General features: G+C 44.2%; 2 protein-coding genes across 2 annotated transcripts; both read left to right on the top strand.

Annotated features, from left to right (window-relative positions):
- Positions 1-4,626: 4,626 nt before the first annotated feature.
- On the top strand, positions 4,627-10,739 carry psmd14 (proteasome 26S subunit, non-ATPase 14). The gene is made up of 11 exons (XM_047031543.1): positions 4,627-4,730; positions 5,286-5,335; positions 5,555-5,626; positions 6,326-6,445; positions 6,564-6,634; positions 6,794-6,944; positions 9,161-9,268; positions 9,400-9,474; positions 9,730-9,855; positions 9,981-10,043; positions 10,565-10,739. The coding sequence occupies exons 2-11, from the start codon at positions 5,288-5,290 to the stop codon at positions 10,661-10,663; spliced, it is 933 nt and encodes a 310-aa protein (XP_046887499.1). The 5' UTR covers positions 4,627-4,730; positions 5,286-5,287; the 3' UTR covers positions 10,664-10,739.
- An 86-nt stretch (positions 10,740-10,825) lies between these two features.
- Positions 10,826-13,920, top strand: tbr1a (T-box brain transcription factor 1a). The gene is given in 7 exon segments (XM_047031542.1): positions 10,826-11,816; positions 11,954-12,108; positions 12,203-12,324; positions 12,493-12,651; positions 12,744-12,805; positions 13,227-13,309; positions 13,312-13,920. Coding segments are annotated over 7 exon segments (1,419 nt in total). The 5' UTR covers positions 10,826-11,508; the 3' UTR covers positions 13,842-13,920.
- The last annotated feature ends 525 nt before the right edge of the window (positions 13,921-14,445 follow it).

The following is a 14,445-nucleotide window of genomic DNA, read 5'->3' as shown; positions in this document are numbered from 1 at the left end:
CTACCACACACGGCCTGGAGGAGCAGCTCTGTGGAGCCAAATCCCCTCTGTGTGGAACCCTCCATCCAGGCTCAGATTTCTCTCCTCCCTAATGTCCTCTGCCGTCTGGATTATAGTGTCAGGGACAGATCAGGTTACAAAGCCGCTTCTGATGTTGCCAGAGGAGTGAAAGGTTGAACACTGACTGGGTAAAGGGTTGCCTACAGCTGCCACAATGTGGAGAATGGTTTTCATCCTTCTGGTCAGCTATAGGTTATATTAGATACAAATGATATCATAGATAATATATTAGACAATACTATATATCTACAAACAGTATATGTTGTGTGATTTTTCATGTCTGAGTTATTTTCATTGTAAATCTAGCAGGATGTTTTTTTATTTTAATGTTGTTTAGGACAGGATTTCTATTGAATTTCTGAACTAAAATGAAACTAAAATTATGTTAAAATATAGCATTTTTAACTACACCAGCTGTATTATTCCAGCCTTGTATTAATTCACTCATTCAGTGTTAGATTTGAGTCTGACAGGAACTCTGCACTACACTGACCCAGTGGCCTGTGTGGTTGGGAAATGTTCCCTCTTCAGGTTGTTACTCACATCTCTGGCGCCTCTTCTTTTATGAATTAGCCCGGTGACTAATGATGCTGCTGCATACTGTAAAACACACACTGTTATTAGGAAAGCCTTTGTTGTTCCTTACATGGACACTTCCTTCCAGGCGTAATTGGTTACAACCTCAAATGTGGTTGATATCCAGTTCCTCTTTCCTCATCCAAGACTGCCGTGAAGAGTTCCTAGGAACTGACTCATTATCTTGTATACAGTGTGTGGTATACACATTTCCATGAATAAAGTGTAGGCCGTTTCACTCCAGTAAACTGTGAGTCCTACAGCATCACTACAATGCAGACCTTGACTCGCTTTCTTAAATGAACAGAAACAGTCTGAGGGTGAAACTAACAATGAATCTAGTTTTACAAATATTGATGTTGTACACACACAGATCTATCTGGTCGGAGGATAAGAGGACATGGGAGTTTGGCAGCCTGGTTGTGGGAGGGCGAGCCTGGGATGTTTGACCCGGGATTTACACGCCCCTCAAAGGGGCACACAGACCCCTAGGGGATAATGAAATGTACTAAACCAGATTGAGGAAACCGAGGAAGCTTCGAAGGGTTAAAACCGGGGGATGAAGGAACCATTGTTTGCCTTCATCCTCTCGATCGACCAAAGCTCTCAAATAGTCAATCTCTTCCGTCAAACCTCGGTTAAACGGCACATGGAGGCTTTTGAACCGAACACGAATACTAAAACAAATACCCACCAATAGCCTACCCTTTCGCTTCCGCTAGAACAGCCATTCACGATATTTTCCACTGTGTGGCCCACTTGCACAGCTCAAATATTTTTTCGGACGCCCAACACATCCGTTCACTTAATGGCTTATCACACATGTTTAACAACACCACTGGAGCCGAAAGGTTGTCTTGCACGGCTAAATTTATTTGAGCAATCAAAAAAGACAAAGTGTTCATCAGGGCCACAGTAAGCACACATTGTGAAGAGAGATAAACTACGTAACTACCACAGCCAGGCCAGTTCTAGAACTGCCGGTGAAGTTAGAAACGTGACTTTTAATAACCAGAACAGGTTGTTAACCCTTGGGTATTGCTCTCTTATTTACCACTCAGAATAATCTGCTTCTCGATTGTTTTCATCAACCGATAACAGGTCGCCCTGACGGAGATTTCTCCCGGCGTTTCCAGATTTATTTTAGAAACTGAGACTAAACTGAGACCAATTATTTATGGGTAAAAATTGTACTGTGGCTAAAAATTGTTAACTAGCTATCCCAGCTAAAGTTAGGGGTTACTGCTCAAATCCTAGATAGCTAGCTAGCTAGCTACTTTTACCGTGTGAATTAGCGGATAAACGCGTAGGCTACTTTCGTAATTGTCGATGTAGCTCGAAACCTACAATTTGAATCCCTTTTCACTCTTGCTTGAAAGGCAGCAACATAGACTCCTATGTACATCGTTGAATGTCATTTTGAGAATATAAAATGTGTTTGAAAACTAAGGTAACTCTTTGCTACCGGAAGTTGGTGACCGGTCTTATTGAAGTGGGCGTAAGAAGTTGGTCTTTCGTCAATGTGCCAAACATAGCCTAACTATTGGCATTCTAATATAATAATAAATATTAACTTGGAAGAAATTAAATGTTGAATGTTGCCAAAGAGTTAACTGGTAAAGGTTTTAGCATTAGCATATATTTTAAGAAAAAAAGAAAAGCGTAACCATTGGCGTTTTGGTCATCATGAATTCAAGGCAACATTTATATTTATAAAATGAGTGAGAAATGTAATAATTATTTACCAACAGTATATATAACAATATTTTAATTTTTATTCATTTTTCATATGCTTACTTTAGTTTTCATTGGTTGGGCGGTCCACCTGTATTACCCTAGCGGACCACTAGTGGGCCGCGGCCCACAGGTTAGGAATCGCTGCTTTAGATATTACTGTATTGGAGAAACTGGGAGTACTTCTACCATGAATGTTACAATGCTTCCATCTACTGGTTAAAGTGATATAATTCTCTATCAGATTTGCGTTATACAGTAGCAGTTTGCCAATATAGAAATGTGCTATACAGAACAATATATGCCTAAATTATGCAAGTTTAAGTAGTCTATCGTTTACAAAACGCGGATTTAAAGCAGCTCTTTTGTTCAGATTGTATTCAAACATTCACTTCTGCTCATTAAAATATCACAACCACTGATTTATAATGTGTCTGGAACAAGTTGACGTCTACATGGATTTCTCTAATTAAGTCGCTTGGCTGTAGTCACACTCTAACAGAATGTGAAACTGCCACTGCGCTTTCTGCATGTTAATTTAATCCACACATGCCAGGAAGAAAGACATGCGCTCGTTCCCTCTGCATTTTCACACGAACAAAAACCAAACAACCCGATAGACGTTCATTATTACATGAACATCAAGTCTACTTTGTAGTTGGCTAGCAGGAGGAGTGTGCGGCTAAGCGATGTAAACAGATGGTGTGGTGACCACAAGGAGTGTCCTAAAACGGGTGACTCCCCCGCCCCTGCTGATGTGACGTGACACTGAGTAGGAGAGGATAAGGAGCTGAGCGTTCTTAGGGGAGGTGTCGATGAGGAGATAGTCAGAAGGTTGTACAGGTTAGCATTCCAACGCCTTCATGATTGACTTGTGTGTGTGTGGAGGAGGGGGGGGGGGGGGGGAGGGGGGGGGGGAGGGGGGGGAAAGTAATATTTAAAGGACTGGCAACGCTATCATACTGGAGCTGCCACACATATTAATCACACATGGTGCTGTTTTCACGGGGTTCTTTTGAGACGGATTTGTTTAAATAGGATACCCACTTTGTTGTTCATGATCATGACTCAATTTCTCAATATTTTATGAATTTGCATTTTACTACAGACTTTATAAAGTCTTCTGTGATGTAAAGATATTTTAGGAAAGGTGAATGATTGGTAACAACATGTCCTGACCATTTATCTTTTATTTTAGCGTAAACTGCACAATTTAGCAGCTTTCTTAGTAATGCCTGATAACAGTGCGACTGTCATTCACGATATAAACAGTTGAACATGCATGCCCCGAGACAATTTGCAGTTGAAGCTATTTAATTCTTGATCGACAAGAAAAGAGTCTTGACGAAATGTGATAATTGTGTAGCAGAACACTTATAACAGTGATCACAGCTGTGAAATTGTCATAATGTGATACCTCGTCACTACTTATGCTCAATTTGCTTTCTTTAATCCCTGTGGGAGAAATCAGGAGTTTCTTCAGTAGGTGGAGAGATTGAGAAATATGATACTGATTAATACAATATTGTTTTCAGTTACTGTACAAGAGTGACAATGATTTTACCTCCTCTGGGTGCATGCTATATTTCAGTACAGGTATGGTATATTCATACAGCTGGTATCAATCAACGTAACTTCCGTTGTAAATATGTAGGCTGGATCTCAAGGGACTAAAATGACGCACCGAAAGATGCAGCTTTCCAATTAAAAGGTGTGGAAAAGCACTGGGGCAAGATAAGAGGTGAGACGTGTGGGGATGAGCATAAAATCTAAACGAAGAGTAGGGCATAGAAACAAACATCCATCTCCCGGGGACGCTTTACGAGTTTAAACGCTCTGAGATAGACAGTAGGTGACTATGCAATCTGAAATGGAAGGTATACACACTGCCAGTGTGATGTCATTGTCATCAAAGGTAGCAAAGAAAGGGTGTTTCTTAAGTGAACTAGTAATTAGTCCAGATCCTATTGTGGGCAAGCTGGTGATAGGACCATTCATTAGATGTCCTCCTCCAGCTGTTAGACACATGTGGGATATGTAAATAAATCGACCCTTCCGCCCCACCCATCTATATTATTTAAATACAGTACGTGAAAATTATAAATTTTGTCATATTTTCTAAATAACATAGTATCCGTCGATGAAGTAACCAGTTTTTAATAGGCTTTTTTTAAATAAAAAATATTAAAAAAACAAAAATATCTGATTACGGTGTGGAATGTATCGGAAGCTGTAACCAATGCGACGGAAGTAAAATTGTTTAGAATGCATTCTGGCTGATTCATTGTAGCCAGCAAGCTATCAACTTGCCGGAGAACGTTTCTATATCGAAGCTAAATTTGTTGCCAAATTGACAACAGGTGAGCGTAAACTCTACATGATTTATTTACCACATACTTTGCAATGCAAAACAAGTTCTACTGACATAATCTTCGCTTAGAGTGTGTTTTATTTAACTTTCTAGATGTGCCGAGGTGCTACCTATCTGGCTAGCTAGCTAAGGTTAGCTAGTTGGCTAGATAACATTATTTCACAAACTGAATGAACAATATTACGATCATACACTTAGCTTCTAATATTTGTTGTCATGGTGTCACGTGGTATTAGATTGAGGGGACTTTCAACACTTACGGTGTTTAGACTTTTCATACAGATTTAAGCGACCGAGGAAGCTAGCTGGGATGCCATTGCTTGCCATGTCATTTTCACCCACCTGAAAATGGGCAGCTAGCTTAGCTATCCTAGCAGCTACGCTAACTTGTCAGCAGAGAAGGCTAACAGCTAACTGGCTATTTATCGTGTGTGGCCTAGCAAACGTCACAGTCTAGCTAGCAAGAAATCAGTAACGTCAGGGTTGCTGTACTAACAAGATGTGACAAATTTTATTTGAATCATGCAATTTTCCGTTTGTGTAGAGATGGACCGGCTGTTAAGGCTCGGAGGTGGAATGCCTGGACTCGGTCAGGTAACTATCAGATCTTATCCCCCGTGTTTATGTCCTGTCTAGTTTGTGAAATTAATACACTGAGTCAGTTCAGGTTTGTTTGACTTTTGTTTCTCAAATTCTTATAATACCTATAAAGGTTAGATACACTCTGTTAGTTTTAGTTGTTGAATGCTGCCCCACTAGTACCGATGATTGTTGGTATCAAATCAACGGAGCTCTTTTTTTCCCCATGCTCAGGGTCCACCAACAGACGCCCCTGCCGTGGACACCGCAGAGCAGGTGTACATTTCCTCTTTGGCACTGCTAAAGGTAAGTAACCTGTCCGGACTCGTACTGGGGAAATATACAGCTCAGTGGTTAGAGTATTGGACTGTAGATCCACCACATATAAAAAATGTCTGCTAAATGAATGCATTATTTAATTAACAATTGACAGAGAACAAATTAGTTGCTACTTTAATACAACAGTTCTACATATAATTTGTATGGTTTTTAAGCACTGTTTAGGCTTGAAGTAAATATAGTACAGTCTTAGAGATTACAAAGTAAAGTCTGTCATTTTTCTGAGACTTGTAGTTCAAAATTGTGAGCCTAACAGCAGTGTCATGGTAACAACAACACTATAATGTTCCTCCAAAAGCTTGGTTTAACAATATTTTTATGTATATAATAATTAGATATAATTTAATTTCCTCAAACAAGTTTTATTTATAATCTAACTTTTTTTACATGTAAGTGTTGAATGTACATTGTTTCTATATAAAGTATAATTTCTTAGGTACTATTAGGGCTTTCACACTTGTGAGGAAGGGGTGAAACTTCTGTACGTTACAAGAAAATAATAATGCAAATTCTGTCTGTGCTTTGATGCCCGGTTGGAATCAGCAAGTCAAGTAACGGAGCATGGAAGTCCTCTAATAAATATGTTCGATGTTATCTAATAAATAAAGATGCCTCTGCTGGTGTTTAGTGTGAGCAGGTTGTTCATGGTGTTTGTAATGTGGTCAGATGCTGAAGCATGGCCGCGCTGGCGTCCCTATGGAGGTGATGGGGCTGATGCTTGGGGAGTTTGTGGACGATTACACCGTGCGAGTGATTGACGTATTTGCTATGCCCCAGTCTGGAACTGTAAGTTTTCCATCATCTTATTTAACAGCTTCGGCTATGTTCTGTGAAGGTTCTTTTAGGATGTCCCCCCCCCCCAACCCCCCAACTGTGTTCTGAATGGATTTTTCTTATCCAATAGGGTGTCAGTGTCGAAGCTGTGGATCCCGTATTCCAGGCAAAAATGTTGGATATGCTAAAACAAACTGGCAGGTGATAAACCTATTTTGACAACAACAATAAGAAATAAAAAAAACAGGAGCCATATTATCTTTGTCAGCTTGACGTTCCGTGATTCCCCTCACTCCCCCTCTGCCCCCATCTCTCTCTCCCCTCTGTGTCCTCCCTGTCCCCTACTTGTCTGTCCCCCAGGCCTGAGATGGTGGTGGGCTGGTACCACAGTCACCCCGGCTTCGGGTGCTGGCTGTCGGGGGTGGATATCAACACCCAGCAGAGTTTCGAGGCTCTGTCGGAGCGGGCTGTGGCCGTGGTGGTGGACCCCATCCAGAGTGTGAAGGGGAAGGTACGGAGCACAGCACCGCACCAGACCACAGTACCAGACCACAGCACCACACCAGACCACAGCACCACACCAGACCACAGCACCATACCAGACCACAGCACCACACCAGACCACAGCACCACACCACACCACAGCACAGCACCACACCAGACCACAGCACCACACCACAGCACCACACCAGACCACAGCACCAGACCACAGCACCACACCACAGCACCACACCAGACCACAGCACCACACCAGACCACAGCACCACACCAGACCACAGCACCACACCAGACCACAGCACCACACCAGACCACAGCACCACACCAGACCACAGCACCACACCAGACCACAGCACCACACCAGACCACAGCACCACACCAGACCACAGCACCAGACCACAGCACCACACCAGACCACAGCACCAGACCACAGCACCACACCAGACCACAGCACCACACCAGACCACAGCACCACACCAGACCACAGCACCACACCAGACCACAGCACCACACCAGACCACAGCACCACACCAGGCCACAGCACCACACCAGGCCACAGCACCACACCAGACCACAGCACCACACCAGACCACAGCACCAGGCCACACCAGACCACAGCACGAAGCACTAGGATCTGTCTCCAGTGTTGTTTTAGTTGTGACGGGGTTATGGGTGCTGTGTGGTTCGTCTTCTCTGGGGGGGTTGGGGGGGGGGGGGGGGGGGGGGGGGGGGGGGGGGAATGAATGTTTAGTGTGACTTCAATAATTAAATGATGTTCATAAGAGCTTCTTTTAAAGAGCTGTGGGCTCCATCAAATATACCATGTCATGTATAAACCGCAAAAGGGTGCATATTTGAATCAAGATGTCTTCATCTTGATCGTCAACACCTATATGATTAACACCCATCCCCCCCCACACCAGTTTCTTTTTATATTCCTTCCTTCCCCCTCTCTCTTTTATTTTCCCCCTCTCTCTCTCTCTCTCTTGCTTTCTCTCCTCTCTCTCTTCCTTTCTCTCGTCTCTTTTCTTCTTCTGGCCCCATATGGCCTTCTTCATCTCCTGCCGGTGTGACAGGGAGTGTTCCATTAACACCTCCACAGCGCTGGGTGTGGGTGTGAGAGCCAACTCAATCTCAATGTGTGATACGCGCCGAGAGAGAATCCACCACTAGAAATGAGAACTAGCTTTCCCAGGTTTTACATTGGGATCCTTTTTTTTGTTCTTTACATCCATTCTTTTAGAATTCTATCAAAAATAACTAATTAGGAGTGTGAAAGTTGTTGTTTGTACTGCCTCTGATTGTGCAGACCATTAACCAGACATGCATATTCATCCAACAGCCCATATTATCACAAAAAAATACCAGCATTTCCTTTCCCCCCCCCGAAATACTGTAAATGCTCAAATTCAAAGACGTATCAGTGAATAATTCATAGGTTAGGTGTTTGTGCATGTTCCAGACCTGCTGTAGGAGAAGCTCTCCCCTCTACAGAAAGAGACCATGCGAGTGCAAAGCGCACAACGAAAAACGTGTAGGTGCCACGTAACTGCGGTGTATTCCTCCCCTCTATCTGCGGCCTGTCATAATGTTTCTTAGTAAACGTGATCTGGATGACGGTTAACTGCGTTCAGCGTCGCAGTGGTATGGATGTGGCATCGGTACCGTGCCGGTTATATGGACCAGATAGGGGACAACAACTAAGGCTTACCTGGCGTGGTGACTGCATCACAACACCGGCAGGGGGAACGCTGCATTAACACAAATGTTTTAGGGTACGTCAGTCGTGACAGAGAAATCAGTTGGTGATTTATGGAGCCGGGTTCCAGGGTGACATCTGGTAAACAGCTCATAAATAAGTCATCGCTGTCTCCAGAAACGTGTTGCTAAATCCTCGCTAAATTTCGATAGTGCCGCAAACCGAGGCATCTTCTCATGCCATGTCTGGCTGCCGTCCCTGCCTCCCAGTGACAGGGAAGCAACGGCTTCATCCCCCAGGCTGATGGCCAGGCAGTGCTGGTGCTCTACTTCAAGGTTTTTGTGTCATTGGGAGTACACGAGTCATGTGACAGGAAGGGGCAGTGAAAGTGACAAGCGGTGTCCCTGGTTCAAACTCTCCCTAAATGGAACAGCTGCATTGTGTGTGTGTGTGTGTCTGTGTGCAGACGGGCATGCCCTGATCTGTCCTCTACAAGAATGAGTCTAAACACATTCAAATGTCCGTTGCAGGTTGTAATTGACGCCTTCAGACTGATTAACGCCAACATGATGGTGCTGGGCCATGAACCGCGACAAACCACCTCTAACCTGGGCCATCTGAACAAGCCCTCCATCCAGGTAGGCCGGAGTCCCCCAGCTCGCTCCCTACGTTAGGCTGCTGCTGCTGCTGGGAACCATCACTGTACACCTGAGGCTCTGGGCTTTCTGCTCATTTGTGTTTCTCTCTCCCTCCCTCTCTCTCCTCTCAGGCCCTCATACATGGACTGAACAGGCATTACTACTCCATCACCATCAACTACAGGAAGAACGAACTCGAGCAAAAGGTTCGAACAAGTTTGACAGAAACAAGGGTTTTTAAGACTCCTTTAAATGTAAGGGGATTGGCGGTGGTAATTCACCTGAGTCAAGGTGTGAGCCTGTGTGATGCAGGACCTTGTAGTCAGGGTCGTTTGGCACTAGGATGCATATAAAGGGTGACACATTGAGTGGTTAACCCTAACCCTTTGCATATTTAGCGGAGAATGACCCCCCCCCCCCCCCCCCCCCCCCCCCCCCCCCCGTATGACCTCTGACCCCAGATGCTGTTGAACCTTCACAAGAAGAGCTGGATGGAGGGCCTGACCCTGCAGGACTACAGCGAGCACTGCAAGCTCAACGAGACTGTCGTCAAGGAGATGCTGGAGCTGGCCAAGAACTACAACAAGGTAAGCAGGAAGTGGAGCCTGATTGGTTCAACGAGTCACTTCCTGAAGAGGAAATGGTGAATAATGGTGGCTTGTGGTGTCCTGGAGAATAATTGTGATGTTTTGACACTCAACCATCTGTCCAGGCTGTGGAGGAGGAAGACAAAATGACCCCAGAACAGCTCGCCATCAAGAATGTTGGAAAGCAGGTAATTACGTAACAATGTGTTCATTTAGCTGAAGCTTTTGTCCAAAGCAACCACAGGTGGTTGTATTCGAACCCACAACCTTTTTAACTGCAGTCAAATGCTCTTCCACTGAGCTATACTCGCCTACCTGCCACTGTAGTTACTCTGAATCTGATCAACTGAAATGAATGACTGTCGTGGGAGTTTGCGGTCCTGTCGGTTGACAGAAAGGATGCTGACCTCCCTGCAGTGTCGGGGTTTGTCCCAGTCCTGATGTCTGTCTGTGTCTGTCTGTGTCTGTCTGTGTCTGTCTGTGTCTGTCTGTGTCTGTCTGTGTCTGTCTGTGTCTGTCTGTGTCTGTCTGTGTCTGTCTGTGTCTGTCTGTGTCTGTCTGTGTCTGTCTGGTGTCTGTCTGTGTCTGTCTGGTGTCTGTCTGTGTCTGTCTGTGTCTGTCTGTGTCTGTCTGTGTCTGTCTGTGTCTGTCTGTGTCTGTCTGTGTCTGTCTGTGTCTGTCTGTGTCTGTCTGTGTCTGTCTTCCTCAGGATCCCAAGAGGCACCTGGAGGAGCATGTGGATGTCCTGATGACCTCCAACATCGTCCAGTGCCTAGCCGCCATGTTGGATACAGTAGTCTTCCAGTGAAGAGCCTTTGTTCAGAACTGTTAATATCCCAAACCCTTGTTTTTCTTTTATATAAAATAAATGTGTATGAAAGGTCTGTCATGGACTATTGGTGGATTCTTCTTTCTGGTTTTGCAAGGCTGAGAAGTTTGCTTGAGTGCCCATGTTGTTGAGCAAGGCTGATAAGTTTGTTGAGCTCTTATCTATATTTGAATTGGTTAGTTTGTTGGAAGGAGAGAGAGAGAGAAAAAGAGAAAAATGCTTTGCTGCTTGAACAGCTTTTTTTTGTTTCTTTCTTTTGGAGGGGAGGGGTTGTGTACGCCTTTCATATAAGCTACATTGTCGCTTACTAACGAAGTGTGGCACTTGTGTGCACTATTTGTACATCGCGCGGTGTTTTCTGAGTATGAAAGGCATTAGATTGGATTCAACATCTTAAAATGTGAGGTCCTTGTCGAGCTTTTACCGCTCCTTTTGTTGCGCGTGCTGCTACATTCTATTGCGTTTCATCCAATAACCGTTTAGCTTACCTCGGGAGGAGTCAGGTGAACATCAGACCAAGCCTGATTTGGTTTCTCAACGCCATTCTTTATTGTAATGTGTGAGTAAGTGTGATGGACATTTTAATCGATGGAGGTCATTCTTTGAAAATAAGTATTTTATTGACAAACGGATGATCTTTTCCTTCCTTGGTAACGGAACCCAAGGGATGCATGACATTTTTTTTTTTTTTTTGAGAACACACTCGTGCACCATATGCAGTCCCGTCAGAAGGAAATCTCACAGACTCGTCACAACATCCATGGAGCCACAGAAGAAAGGCGCTCCTTGTCTGTGCCCAGCTGAACTCCGCTCCGCCTCGCACGATGTATCCACAGCATCTGCCACCCGGGTCTTCCCACCCGGCAACTTCGACTGGTCAAATGCCACACTATTCGCTAACAGCGCAAGGGACATTTAACGGCCTCTTGGCCTCCTCTGCTCAAGGCTTTCCGGCTTCTAGTTACTTTTACGCACCGCCGTACGGCCGGGGACCTCGGGGAGACGCTTTACATCAGTCTGCGTCGCAAACGGGAATGTTTTTTGGACAAGCGCAAGTCTATCTCTGTAACCGAGCTTTGTGGCTTACCTTTCACAGACACCAAACTGAAATGATCATCACTAAACAGGGTCGGTAAGTATTTGTCCGATATCCCGTTTATAACTAAGGAAGATTGTAGGCTATACAAGTATGGGAAAAAATATAAATCATGGTTTCCTCAAAAGAAAGTTGCTTGAAAAACTAATATTTCAGTCTTCTGCTTTCCGTAGACGAATGTTCCCAATTTTAAGTTTTAATATATCTGGACTTGATCCAACTGCGCACTATAACGTTTTCGTGGATCTGAGCCTCGCGGACCCGAATCACTGGCGTTTCCAAGGAGGACAGTGGGTGCCTAGTGGAAAGGCGGACACAAACATAACAGGTAGGTCTAATCTACCGAAGATATAGCTTTTCACCAATTTCTGTTGAGAAAACGGCCGTAGGCATTAATGAAACTGTGTGGATGCATTTTACAGGGAACAAGACGTACATGCACCCGGACTCTCCAAACACTGGGGCGCACTGGATGCGTCAAGAGATTTCGTTTGGAAAACTCAAACTGGCAAATAACAAGGGGGCGATGGATGGGCCGGGACAGGTAGGCTATGTGGACGACAAAAGTGAAGTGTTCAAGTTTGTAAAACGAAATTTAAAAATCTGTGATTTAAAAACATAAATAACACCCTTTGGCCTTCGACGTTCAGAAATGTGGTTCTTTCCTTCCGTGGTTCTTTCCTTCCGTGGTTCTTTCCTTCCATGCGTCCAGATGGTGGTCGTGCAGTCCCTGCATAAATACCAGCCCCGGTTGAATGTGGTGGAGGTGAAGGAGGACGGCAGTGAGGACACCTGTCACTCCAGAGACCTTCAAACGTTCACTTTCCCAGAAACACAGTTCGTTGCCGTCACAGCTTATCAGAATACAGACGTAAGGAAACAAAAGAGAAGCCAAGGCCATATTTGATTGCCACCATTTTTCCATATTGCCAGAAATAATTATTGTTATATATTTGCCTACAGATAACGCAATTGAAAATTGACCACAACCCATTTGCTAAAGGCTTTCGGGACAATTATGACAGGTAGGTCTATTATTCTTAGATTCTTCTTGTTTTTACGGTAGTGAATTGAAGCTGTTGAAAGTAATGCAATACTGTACTAAATCATTGACAGTCGAGGACTAGGCCCATTTTCTTTTGCATAATTGTACTTTTTTGAATAAACACATTTAGCCTATTTAATGTACATTTAATTTTCCTTGAAACCTTACAAGCTAAATAAAGGTGAAATAAAATAAAAATAAACAAGCCATCGATACATTTAACACCGTCACAAGGGTGTGCTCGAGGCCTCTTGGGCCATTGGGTAATCCGCACGCGCTTAAATAACAATTTGTCCATTGACTAACCTATAGTTTCAGGAATTTGAATATATTTCATTATTGGCCGGACATATATTTGGTTGGATTTTCATAATATCGTACTGTTCTCTTGTTCCGTACAGATTCTATACCGGTTGTGACACTGACCGGTTGACACCTCCAAGTGACTCATATGCCAAGCTCGTACCCAGTGCTAGATATGCCATTGCAACTCCTTCCTGCAGCATCAGTTTTACAACACTTACAGCAGGTCAGGTTTTAGCCCACTTTCTGGCTTCAGTTATGTCCCCTTCAACCAAACCAACGGCATGCTTTCGCCGCAAACGGTCCAGGACAACCCAACGGCCCCACCGAGGTGGTTTGGCAACGAGAGACTTGACTTGGCCTCACGCGCGTACGAGGGGCCTTCCTCCTTCGACTTGGCCACAAATGCCGCCGCTTTGGCCTCATATGCCGCTGCTGCCAAACCGCTTCAAATCCCCTCCACAGCTACCGAGTGCACAGGGGGAAATTTCGGTTATTACGCCGAAGCCTCGGGTTTTACGCGTCCTTCCCTCCAGTACTGTGGCTCGTCAACCTCTCCACTCGCACCTTGGATTAACGGACACACCGGCGCGGTGGACTGCGTGGCGGATGTGGAGAGTGCGCGTCCGGAGGATGGTTTGCAAACAGATGTACCTGGTGACACCAAACAAAGTGACCTATCAGAATGCAGATGGCTTGGAACCTCATCCTAATCACAGCAGAGACTTGATATTTTGATAAAAGTGGGCCATCCATGGTTTTCTTTCACTTTGGAATTCAATCTTGCTTATGTCAAATAAGAGTTGCTAATTACTATCTTTGGTAAATGTTTTTTTGTTTGTAAAGTGCTTATAGATTGACCTGTTTTTTGTCCTTATTGTGTTAAATTAAATTATATAAAGTTGGGTTTTAGACCACGGTTATTTTTCATCGGATATGATGACATTACATTTAGAATGTTTGAAACGCCGTTTGTGAATCCTCGCAAAGGAAATGAGATATCGAAAACCCTGGCGTTTTCTGATGTAGGCCTTCACATGGCCTTTATCTCCTCAAATGTGTTTGATGAAAGGCGAACTTCTTCCCCACTTCACCACATGGGGGCGCCAGTGTTTAATTAGTGGCAGCAGGAGAAAGGCAGAACAGAAAAAAGCTTTGATGGAGGGAAAATGAGTGCATCCTTTTGTGACCCACCATATTTATAGATACAGCCTAACACAAAACATGTTATGAGCCAGCTCTATTGTAATCACGAGATCACAAGATTACAATAGGACCATACGGATGCACATATAAAAATGGATGAGGACATTAAAT

This window comes from Hypomesus transpacificus, chromosome 12 (genome assembly GCF_021917145.1).
Source record: "Hypomesus transpacificus isolate Combined female chromosome 12, fHypTra1, whole genome shotgun sequence".
Classification (NCBI taxonomy): Eukaryota; Metazoa; Chordata; class Actinopteri; order Osmeriformes; family Osmeridae; genus Hypomesus; species Hypomesus transpacificus.
The sequence above is the reverse complement of the archived record's forward strand: the minus strand, read 5'-3'. Positions and strand labels throughout refer to the sequence as shown.

Excerpts from the sequence above, each read along its gene's own strand:
- psmd14 (XM_047031543.1), top strand. The coding sequence starts at position 5,288 with ATGGACCGGCTGTTAAGGCTCGGAGGTGGAATGCCTGGACTCGGTCAG. Across the intron at positions 9,269-9,399 it reads TGAACAAGCCCTCCATCCAG|GCCCTCATACATGGACTGAA; the intron begins GTAGGCCGGAGT and ends CTCTCCTCTCAG. Across the intron at positions 9,475-9,729 it reads AGAACGAACTCGAGCAAAAG|ATGCTGTTGAACCTTCACAA; the intron begins GTTCGAACAAGT and ends CTCTGACCCCAG.